The sequence below is a fragment of the Alternaria rosae genome, assembly GCF_020736505.1.
Source record: "Alternaria rosae strain MPI-PUGE-AT-0040 chromosome Unknown BKA58scaffold_2, whole genome shotgun sequence".
In the NCBI taxonomy this organism is placed as follows: Eukaryota; Fungi; Ascomycota; class Dothideomycetes; order Pleosporales; family Pleosporaceae; genus Alternaria; species Alternaria rosae.
The window spans coordinates 3,981,498-3,992,774 of NW_025763571.1; the positions used below are offsets into that span (position 1 = coordinate 3,981,498).

The following is an 11,277-nucleotide window of genomic DNA, read 5'->3' on the forward strand; positions in this document are numbered from 1 at the left end:
GGACGAGGAAGTGTGTGGTGGTGTGGGCGCACAAAGAGCAGAAGATTTGTGCCGTGCGGGTTGACCGAGGCAAGGGGCAGCTGGAAGGTCGGCGATTATCTTGCATGCGTTGGCGCGGTCGGTTCCAGGTACCACTTTCCTCTGCGTGGAGCTGCATATGTCGAGCCTTTCACATGTGTCAAACGAGGTAACTAGGAAAACTCTTCTGAATTACACGCCATAAGATAGAGAATTGTTCAAGGGCATTCACAGGTGCAGGGAGTAGAGTTTGGTTCAGGCCGCCTCTCGGCGACTGATATCTCAGTTGAATTAACTATCTATACATGTCAAGCCATGTGTATGCATCCCCGTCGGAACATTGTCGCATTAGTAGGATACATGAGAAGAAGAATCATTCGTAACCCCTGACCCCGACGTGAATGTTCCCCGAATTAAAGAATCCCCGCCATTAATGCTTGGAAAATGTTGTTACTCCGTGTTGCTTTTAAACAAACATGCAACCCAATCGTGACTGAGTTGTTGGTATATCGTGAAGAAGGGGAAAGAATGGGTAGTGGTGAGGCGCTTATGCGACGATGGCGGCACCGATGGCGAGGACAAGGCCACCGAAGGAGACCATGTTGCCAGCGGCAGCACCGGTGGACTCGGGGATGTCGCCGCTCTCGGTAGCGCTACCAGCGACGCCGGAAGAGGTCTCCTCAGAGGCGGGGGTGGAGGCAGTCATGGAGCCGGTACCGGTGGCCATGGTGGTGTTGGAGCCCATGGGGACGGACATGGAGGCACCAGGAACAACGGGAGTGGCAGTGGGGACAACAACGACCGAGGTGACGGAAGCAGTCTCAGTGACGGCGACTGCGACGTAGTTAGTATTGTGATAGGTTGAGTGAAGTAGCAAAGAAACTTACCAGTGGAGGTCATGTCGCCAGAGACCATGGAGCCGGAAGGCATGGGGACAGCGGGGATCTCAGAGACCATGGAGGCAGAGGGCATGGGGACGGCGGGGATCATGCTGGTGGCAGGAGGAGCCTGGATCTGACCATCGGAGATCTGGGAGATGGGCTGGACGCTGTACTGAGGAACAGCGGCGACGGCACCAGCCATGACGGCAACGGAGGCGATGGAGAAACGCATGTTGATGATGTGGGTTGGTAGTAGTTACTTGAAGATAGCGACTGTGTAGTGATCGACTCGTAGATTGGAGAGTTGAAGCGGGTGGAATCTGTTTGTGCGTTGGAGTGAGTGGATGAAGAAGAGAAAGGCAGAGAGCAAACGGGCTATCTATTTATTCGCCTGGAACCGCAGGGCAACACACACGCAAGACTTGCGGCTGTTGTGTCGCAATGGGGTCGGGCAGACCCACAGTACCAAAAGGTGCCCTGTGCACGGTCGACGTGGTAGGGAGAGTAATTGGAGAGGCTTTGCGCCCGTGTGTTTCGACAAGAGTAGAACAACCCAGCCCCGGCGCACAGACACGGGGCCAATCCGCGATTGGCAGATGGACAAGCATCGTTCCAAGAATTTTATCCAAGTTGGCCCACTCGAACCGTTGGGCGAGGCTAGTCCCCTGCGACAGAGCTTGTCATGCTGGTGAAAGCGGCCGAATTGCTTCGTTTTGATTGCGTGGGTGCTTCCATGTCGTTGACTACGGCCAACTTGGACGTGTAACCAACTTTTTCCCCTCTCCCAGACAACCAGCCACACCAGCCATCGACAACGCGCAAGCAGCAGAGCAGAGATTGACTGCAGAGGAGGGCCGTTTCGCAGTGCCACGCAACATCTCTCCACTGCAACTCGCTTGTGCGCACCTTATCGCGACGCCAGCAAACGCCTCCCGCCAGCGGCCGTGCAACTAGCAACCATAGTGCCAGGGGCAGGTCCGTCACCATTCGATCGCCCCAAGCCTGTCCATAACGAATGCAGATCGCTGCCCGGTACAGCTGGCGGCCCTGTGCATTCCTCACGGTTATTGTTGGCAGCAGTTTGCCTGCGCATCGCTGTCTGATCGTGTTTCGTCGGCTGGCCTCTGATTCTGCTTCGTTTTTACTATCCTTAGCAACAGGTGCCTGGGATTGCACATAGCCATCCTCGGCACCTGCATCGGTTTTGTTGAATCCCGTGATCGTGGGTGCGGTGACGCGTGTCCCTTGGCCCTTGTTTGCGCTCTGGTCGCTAACGCGCAATCAATCAATCGATCAATGCTGCCAGCACTTCGGTCCTCTCCTTCCCTCTCCTGATGATCCATCCCCGTCCCTTGCAGCTTGCTTCTAAGTAAGGAACGTCGCCACTAACACTAAACCACGTCGTCCATGGCCCGACGAAAACCCAAGAATCTCGAATGAAACCCCATGCAAACACAATATATTGAAACAAACAGCGTGCAATCTGTACCAACATGTCTACGCACACACCGGCAAATGCGAGCAAAAGGTTAAAGTGAAGCGCACGGCCAGAAACACCCCAGTCACCCCATCTCCGGATTCTTCACCAGCGTGCAAGGACCATGCTCGTAATTTCGTTTCGCAACGATGATTGCTTGCCGCTGCCGTGATAAGGATTCAAGGGGAAGGAGATCATGACGTCGTCATATGCTCTCCTTCTCATCTCGTGTTTGACATGTTCTCGGTCCCGTCGCAACAAAATGGTGTGGATGGGTGCGCCGGCGCAACTACGGGAAGACCGCGATGGAAGCACACTGAAGAGACTGCCTGCAAATCTTGCAGCTGCAAGTTGTTCGGCGAAAAAGCCGCGAAAGCTTCGGGAAGATTCCTGTCACCCTGTCCACATGTCTTGTCCGACGCTACGACATGCATTTGACATGCTGCACTTGCGCAGGTCCCAATGGTCGTAGACATCTGCACACAAGGCACGACTGACATCAGACTCCCAGCCTTGTTGCTGCGGTTCCCAAGCTGCCAAATCTACACCGGTGTAGCGCCGGCAACCCGAAGTTCAGGCAGCTGTCACCGCCAAACCGCCGCGCGCATCGTGGAGAAAAAGCGGGTGGGTGATAGTTGCCCCGGGCTACCACCCAGCCTGCCCATTTCCATTTATCCTCCCACCTGCCACCATGGCTGACCGCTGAAACGAAGCGTGTACCGAAACCTGTGAAGGTTTGTGGCAAGGTTTCTTGATGTGCGCCGCCAGCTGCAGGTGTCCGTCCGCCTATCTGTTGTGTCATCCCAAGGTGTCGCTCGTGAAACCTGAGGCTGTTGTTTGGGTTGCGCCCGGGGCTAGGCGCCGGTGGCTGTCCTGTTGGCTGGGTCAAGCAGCCGAACAGAGGTTTTCTGTCCAAGCGACTGCTGTGCGTGCACAAATCCATGTATGCATGCTCAACATTGGTCACGACTGCACGTCGTGTATCAGAGAAGCTTAGCCGGGCGCGTTTATATTACTTCTGATCGAGTTCAACAATGCACCGAGATTCTGTCAATGATTGCTTTTGCCGCGCCGCTCTCCTCATCAAACTCAACAACTCAGGCCGGGAACGGAAGCGGTCTGGATGAGTCCAAGTACATACTTGTCATAACGATCTTCATTATATGTATCATGGTACAACCTCTGCGTCGAGCGCAAGACGATAGAAACGCCCTTGTAATGCTCTAAAAAAAAAAAAAAAGAACGATAACGCTAATAATCAACATTTTATCCATCGAATCTACAACGAAACTTCAAATCTGTGGTTCCACTAGAGCTGCTTCTCCCGCGTAATCTCATCCGCCGAGTCACTTTCCGACACCGTCTTGGGTGCCATCATGGGCTCAGGGCCGTGGGATGAGCCAGGCGTCGTGCGCTTGAAGTAGTTGTGCACGTCGGCGTGGTCGTCCTCGTCCGCCTCAACACCTTCCCAGCCGTTCTTCTCAGAGAACTTGTGCTGCTGGCGTTCGAGCCACTCTGTGCGCATCTCAGCGATCTTCTGCTCGTAGTCGAGCTTGGCATCGTAGTCCTTGTGCTGACCGCGGAAACGCTCCCACCAGGACATATGCTTCCAGTGGACGGCAATACCGTGGTAGTCGTGCTCCTTGCCGGCGCGAATGTAAGCCCAGCGGCGCTCCTGCTCCTTGAGATCCAGACCAGTGGTGTCTGGGAGGAAGAGTAGAGTAAGGAGAGCACCGACGAGACCGAACCAGGGGACAAAGTAGAACTTGGTCTGGGTGTCGATGTAGTTGTACAGGACGGCAGCAAGTAGGGCACCCGCCTTACCACAAGCAGCACTGAATCCGTGGGCGGTGGCGCGGACGGGTGTGGGGAAAACCTCGGCAGCGACGAGGAACGTAACACTGTTGGGGCCGAACTGGTTGAAGAAGGAGGACAGGAAGTACATGGCCTGGAAACCGTGAATGTTCTCAGGGGTGGTGAAGTAGTCAAAGGCGAAACCGGGGATCATGAAGAGGACGAAGTCAGCCAGGAAACCAACGATCATCATCCATTTACGGCCGTACAACTTGTTGTCAATGAGTAGGGAAGCGAGGTAGTAGCCACATAGCGATACGCCGACGTTGATCAAGTTGTACAGCCAGCCGGTCATGACAGACTTGTTGCCAGGCGTGATGATGTCGATGAACTGGTTCTGGAAGAGCTTGTTGCCGTAGAAGAAGACATCGTTGGCGAACCAAGCACCCGCAGTCGCTAGGACACGGGGCCCGAAGTAAGTGAAGGTGAGCTTCAGAGACTGTACGTCGTAGCCGGTGACGTTGGACTTCTTCTTGGATAGCGCGAGCTGCTTTGAAGCAGACTTCATCTTGTAGTAACGGAAGTAGACGAGCCAGAGTGTGCCGACAGCGGGGATTGCGAAGGATACGCGGTAGGTCCACTGAGCCAAGGTTTTGGAGTACGGGGGCGATGATCCACCGTGGAAGATAAGGAGCAAGATGATCAAAATGACCTGGTTGAAGAACTGTCCCCAACCCTGCATCAGGAAAGCACTGGTGACTTTCCTGCCACGGTGAAGACGGTCGTCCTTGGTGGACACCTTGCCAGAGCCAACGGCGTTCTCCATACCGGCAGTTGCGGTCATGGGGTATTCGCCTCCGACACCGATACCGTAGAAGAAGAGAGCCCAGACATAGCAGATGACCCATCCGTTCTGGGTAACACCCCAGGCGGCGGTGAGCATGAGAAGACCGACAAACATGATGACGGCGTCCTGGATGAGACCAAAGCGACGACCGAGCCAGTCACCAATAATGCCAACGAGGATCTGACCGACAATGATACCACAAATCTCTAGGTAGTCGACAGCCTGGAGCCAGGTCTTGTCGCAGATTTCGTGATCATTCCAGCATTCCGGGAAAGCAGCCTGGAAGAGAGGCCTGACGTTACCAATAGAGAAGAGCACGTATCTAGATTATTGTTAGTAAGGATCTAAGCTACAGTATCGTAAAACTCACCCCTCGAGACCAAGACCAGCACCGGGGATTACACATGTTCGGAAGTAGTGGCCCATAGGCGCAAGCGGGTCCTTCTTGAACATATCCCAGAAGTAGCTCACTTCGGCTTTCGCTTCAGCTTTGTCGACTTGGCCGATGAACTTGACGCGTTGACCCAAGGGCAGATCTGCCCAGTAGGTACCGTTGGCATTGTAAAGGTCGTCCGGGTGCAGCAGGGCGTGGAATACGCTGGACTCATTTTCACTCATATCATTCCGGATGTCAATGTCTTGAGTTGCTTGGTGCTCGCCAGTCATGTTGGGTCCATGGGGTGCAGCGATACCATAATCCCGGAGGGAAGGTGGCGTAGTATCGCGAAGGTCCGGCATTGCAGCAAGTTCACGAGAATCGAGGCGATCTCGTTGTTCTATGCTGATGGTGGGGATGACTGGTGGAAGCGTTGCCCAGAAGCGCGAGTCCTAGTCGAAGCTTATATGCGCTTTGGTTGCAATGCAAGACTTCTGATCGACCCACAGGGATACCGATTATCCGGTGCCGTCTGTTGCGCGAGTAGTCCCACGAACAATGCAGAGCAGAACCACGTTCGATGGGGTGGCCTCTGAGTGGTGGATGGGATCTGCGATTTAACACAACGCCAGATCCTAGTACTAGCCGGACGGTCCGATGACGAAACCGACTCCGAGTGTGTATGCGCTGATTGATGAGGAATGCACGCCTCCAACTGGTTGTGGAGCGCTTTTTAGTTTTGGGGGTCGCGGTACGTAAGAAGTGAGGGTCAGAGAGGTAGCCGCCCACGCGTTCAGCTGAGGGAAAGAAAAGGCAGAGGCGCAGAGGGAGCGCGAACTTGAACGAACAAAGTTGAGCATTTCGCAAGACCCCAATGCCACCAGGCTATATAAGGGACCAAGGCTGGGAAGAAAATTCTAGTGTAGAGACCGTCGCTTCCGGCGGGGCATAACGTTACGGACGCGAGTATGCTACGAGTTTGGAGGGCCCACCCAGTCCGGAAGGAGCTCACGCGACAGCAAATCCCAGCCTTTTCGGCACAAGCAGCAGCCTCTAATTGGGCCGAGAGCGAGCGCATCTGCTATGTACCTTGCTCTATGCTCCATAGTGCCAAAGATTGTCTTTCTGAAAGACCCTTTTTGTGCGATGGACATCCGCCCAGTCCCCAGATTTCCGGTGTAACCAAGGTTTACTTCGCGATAGCTGCTGGAGCGATGACGTTTTGGATAAGCCTTTTGCGGGCTTGGACAAGCACCACCAAGCCTGCGATCAGGAGGCATGGCATCAGATCAATTGCCCAGGCCGCCCGCGCCATTGACGCACTTTGACCCGCGTCGCCACTACTTTGCACGTACGAGACCAGAAAAGGTCTTCGAAGGATGAGGCGCTGTAGGGCCAATGAGACAGGCGCACGCAGAACGTGGTCGAGATCAGTGGATATCGTGGGGTCCGAGAATCTGGGCCGTGCAGGGCTGCTAGACTGCTTAGTCGCATGCATCCTCGTCAATTCTGCGGAGTATCCACACTTCCTCCGCTGCCATCCTCCCACGTCCCTATCAACACCAATAACGCCCGCCAAGTGACATTGCCCTAATTATCTCCGAACGTGTTGGGGTACGTGCTGTCGTCTGACAGACGCATATCCGAGGAAATCTCTGCTACTTGCTCCCGAAGCGGGACTACAAGGAACGACTTTCATATCCGAAGATTCGTCTCGAACTGCCACGGCAGCAGAATCTGGATGATGGACCTGTCGTCGATTCTGCGGGAGAGAAGGCAATCTCTAACCCTGTGTCATCAGCATTGCAAGTGCCGAAATCATGTCTTGCCACTCTCGGCAGCACAACATTCTTCCTTCACCAAGCACTCTCACACGAAACTCGGCATTTGAGCCGATTCAATACATGGCCCGGAATGTCAGCGGAGATGCCACGGTACCATCCGACGGTACTGCACAGTATCCACAGTCCCTCCAAAGGGCTCGCCGAGCCGCATGTGGACCAAACACATAATTACACTACGGCTACAGTTAGCCTTAGCGACCATGCACGGTGGAGGTTGAGTGTTCGATGTTGAACTGTCGATATCAATATGTATTAACTATGGATCCAAGTTAAGGATATTTTTGTACAAGAATGCCATCCAGTGGGTAGGTACTAAGTATTAGAATCGAGCTTACTCCAGTCGCCGGCAAGAGAGGCTACAATTTTGCCAACAAAAGTGAGAGACATGAGAAGGCGCGGTATCCTCTATGCGCAAAAGCCAAACGCTATGCAAGTTCCATCAACCTGGAGGTGTTCGTTCGACAAAGGAAAACTCATTGCTGGGGCCGTCCCGAGTGGACCCTTAACTCAACCAGTTCTGCCACTGGCATCGGCAGCCGCCAGTCCCACCGTCAATGGGTCCGCTGACACTTCCTTGTCCCTGCGTGCCCTTGACAAGGTTGCCTCCGAACCCGCGGTCTTCAAACTGGAACGACTTTTTCGACTCTTCGTCTTTGATGGAGCCGTCGTCCTCCATCTCGTAGCAGTATAGGTTCTTTTTCGATGGGTCGCCGCCGTGACGGTCGATAGTGACAGTGACTGGGTAAGGGAAGGTGCCTGGCCGCTTAAACACGTCTGATGCGCCTGAAGCCGAATTCTGTAACAGTGGCTTGCTTTCTTTGCTGCGTGTCCAGATCTGTACCAGAAAGCGTGTCTGCGAGTACGTACACTTCAGTTTCGCGGCGTCCTTTGTACTCCCTCCGTCAACGTCCGCAGGATTGCCGCCACGGTTGGTGCCGTTGATCTGCTTCAAGAAGATGGAGCGATCGAAGTAATTGTAGAAGCCGTAGTGCTCATTGTCCTTTCCGCGGTTGTACAGTCGTAGAGGCTGTGCAGATGGGAATGGCAGTAAATTCGCAGGAGCGGCAGTTCCATCAGATGCTAACATCGGCGGTGGAATCGCTGCGGTGATGTTTGTCGGATCATTCGCATCAGCACGCCTCGTCAGTCGCGATGCGCTGGCAGTAGGATCTTGCATGCTGATGAACAGGCCAGTCTCCTCGCCCTCAAAGGGCGCAGAATTACCGTCAGTGGTCTGTCCCAGAAAACTCATGTCATCAGTCGATGGAGGCGCGGGAGATGGCGAAGGTGCAGCACGCGCATGCAGCAGCGACCGAATGAAAGCACCAGCTGAGACAGCATTTGCCGCCCTCTTTGCTCGTTGAGACTTTGGCAACTCGGCCGCACTACCGTTCTCAAAGGTGATTTCGATCTTGAAGTTCGGTTGGTCGGGCTTGTTGGGCTCAACGGACTGTTGAAGCTCTTTCGGGAGTGCACAGCTCCATAACGTTGTAGGCGCGACGCAACCGCTCTCCTCCTCCACAGCTTCGGGTTGCGCAACAGTCAAAATTCCAGTTGGTATGGGTGGGTAGTCGGTCAGGTTGAGCCACTGGTTGCCGACATCTGCGCTTGGCTGAGTTGCCGTGGGCTTGTCTTCGTTGCCCTTCCTGAGGAGGACCACGATTAGAGGGATGATGATCGCCAATAGTATGAGGAAGATTAGACAACAGCAGCAGCCCCAGAAGCAGATGCCTCGCTTCTTTTTCTTCTCCTTTGTGCCATCCTGGTTCTTCTGGTTTTCCTTCTTCCCGAACGGCCAAAGGCTTATCATGTTGCAGACTTTACGGTGCTTCTTTCGTGATTTGAGATCGGGGGAAGACGCTTGAGAGCTGGAACGACTGACGTTATCGTAACTCCAGTGTGAGCCCTTCTGGGCGAACTTGGGCGGCGGCGCGAATACCGGCAAGCTCTGCTGTGAGTTGTTGGCATTTGCGGACGTAGACGATCCACTCTTCACATGTTGTGCTGGCGCTGACGTGTGCAAGTTCTGTGCAGGTGGCGGGTAATTAGCTCGAACGGTATAATTGTCCGGCATCGGTCGCCTATCTTGCAACTCAATATTGACGTTGATCTGTTGTCGTGGCTCCTCGACCTGACGGGGCATCAAGACTGTTCCGATGGCGGCTGTACCAACGACTGGCGAGGCCGACATAGTAGAAAGTGGCGACGTAACACCGCGATGAGGATCAGAGGGTGGTTCCTGCGACGAGTAGGCTGCGGCTTTCTCCGATTCTTGCTCCACTGGAACGCGGGATCCTGTGGCCGCTGTGGTGTTGGATGTGTTTGGGAGTGGGTCTGATCCGTCTGCCTTTCGGGTACCATATTGGAAAGGAACCATCGGCACGTCTGGTGTTCGGTCCCCACCACGTTCAGTCCAGGTTGAGGATTTTGGTGTCATAACAAATGGCGTCGTGATGACATTCCACCAACCTTGTGATCTCCGTGGAGTGGGCACCATAGAAGTGTCAATAGCCAGAGAGTTCTCTACGTTTCTTTCTCTAAGAGGTGTCTCGTCCTCTTCGAAGACGGTACTGGTAGACATGATACGATCCTTCCTTTTAGAGTCATCGTCCTCTTCTTCAAAAGCAGTGCCCGCTGAATCCAATGTGTCGTTCCTGGCGTGACCATTCGCTCCTTGTGTGTCTCTGGATGCACCAGGACCTGGTGCCTGCGACATACCAGCAGGCAGAGCTGGGACTGGAGGAACGTTCGAGCTCGCAAATGTTGATTGGTATCGTGAGTAAATGCTCGGCGTGTAATCGGATTCTGTAAAGGGCGTGTCTGGAGACCAAACAGACTTCACTGCTGCGGGGGTGATAATAATACTTGGTGTTACAAGAGTAGCGTCACTGCCAGCGCGTGGTCGGTTGGCTTGCAGCGTGCTGAAGTCGGAAATGCTGTCGGTGGGCACCGATATTCCGATTGGGATACGTCGATCCCAAGGTGATATTTCCTGCCAGGACTTGCCGCCCGGCGTCATGGAGATGGCTGTGTCTAGATCGTTTCGGTCCACGCTGGGCTTCTTCCGATGTGTACTGTCCGGTTGAGGTGTACCCTTGGTGATACCCAAACCCTTATTCCTGGTGGAAGATCGTCCTAAGCCAAACCATGGCGACCTGCGAACGGACCCGCTTCCTCTCTCACCACCTTGGGGGAAGACCTGGTGGGGTTCGGTGCCTCTATGTCTTGTAAAGCTCGTATCGACGGTGATTCCAGGTTTCGCTGGTCTTCCCAGAAGCTCTCGCCGCCGACTCTTCTGCCTTGAAACGCGTCCTGCGAATGAGCGCGAGTTGTGCCTTGACGTTCTTCGTTGAGACTCAACATGGGGCTCGGTGTCCCATGTTGACCTGTCTAGGTTTGCGCTTCCGTCAAACTCATCGTTGAAGTGCACCGATATTTGTTCTTCTCGATCCACATGTGAGTCGTATGCGTAAGCCTCGCTGTCTGTTTGGTGTGCGGTATTGAATGTCGACCTCGATGATGGCTTGAGGGATGGCTGCTGGCCGTATACGTCTCTCCTCGTCGAGCTCATCATTGGTGTTATCCGTCGGGGTCTTCCGTCGGCGGGTACTCGATACTAAAGGAATGTGGTACCAACAATGGCTTATGTCGGCGTCGAACTGATTGCGAAGCCGAAACAGTGATGTGGCTGTGCTATTGTTGATGGTATTGTGGAGGTGTGTCGCGGGGCCCGAAATCTATTACGTGACGACGGAAAAAGAAAACGAGGAAAACGGCATAAAGCAAATGACAGCAAAAACTGTTAAAGAGAGTGATATAAAGGTACGGAAGACGGTAAAGGCGCAACAAAAGGAGAATGGTGAGGCTCTTGCTCTTGGGCGAACACGCAACCCCAGATCTTTACATGGCCATCGATGGCCTTGCCGCCTACCAGGCAAACTGCTGCCATACCGCATAGTGCATAGCTCCTCCACCTAGAGTTCTGCTCCAGCCTGTAATGTGGCAGCACCGGCGGCCACGAATGAATGAGTCAAAGCGTG

General features: G+C 54.1%; 3 protein-coding genes across 3 annotated transcripts; all 3 read right to left on the reverse strand.

Moving 5' to 3' along the window:
* Positions 1–309: 309 nt before the first annotated feature.
* On the reverse strand, positions 310–1,131 carry BKA58DRAFT_453161 (uncharacterized protein; the record flags this gene model as incomplete). Its single annotated transcript, XM_046174455.1, has 2 exons — positions 310–852; positions 906–1,131. 2 exons carry the CDS (start codon positions 1,129–1,131, stop codon positions 566–568), a joined length of 513 nt encoding a protein of 170 aa, XP_046029774.1. The 3' UTR covers positions 310–565.
* A 2,371-nt stretch (positions 1,132–3,502) lies between these two features.
* BKA58DRAFT_106559 (major facilitator superfamily domain-containing protein) lies at positions 3,503–5,894 on the reverse strand. Its single transcript, XM_046163843.1, has 2 exons — positions 5,388–5,894; positions 3,503–5,339 (listed from the first exon to the last, which is right to left on the reverse strand). The coding sequence occupies exons 1-2, from the start codon at positions 5,753–5,755 to the stop codon at positions 3,686–3,688; spliced, it is 2,022 nt and encodes a 673-aa protein (XP_046029775.1). The 5' UTR covers positions 5,756–5,894; the 3' UTR covers positions 3,503–3,685.
* Positions 5,895–7,572: 1,678 nt separating this feature from the next.
* On the reverse strand, positions 7,573–10,894 carry BKA58DRAFT_106791 (uncharacterized protein). The gene has a single exon (XM_046163845.1). The coding sequence runs from the start codon at positions 10,809–10,811 to the stop codon at positions 7,740–7,742; it is 3,072 nt and encodes a 1,023-aa protein (XP_046029776.1). The 5' UTR covers positions 10,812–10,894; the 3' UTR covers positions 7,573–7,739.
* Positions 10,895–11,277: the final 383 nt, after the last annotated feature.

Bases quoted from the DNA above. Each gene is read 5' to 3' on its own strand.
- BKA58DRAFT_106791 (XM_046163845.1), bottom strand. From the start codon at position 10,811: ATGATGAGCTCGACGAGGAGAGACGTATACGGCCAGCAGCCATCCCTC.
- BKA58DRAFT_106559 (XM_046163843.1), bottom strand. From the start codon at position 5,755: ATGCCGGACCTTCGCGATACTACGCCACCTTCCCTCCGGGATTATGGT. The intron at 5,340-5,387 runs GTGAGTTTTACG...ACAATAATCTAG, and splicing joins GCTGGTCTTGGTCTCGAGGG to ATACGTGCTCTTCTCTATTG.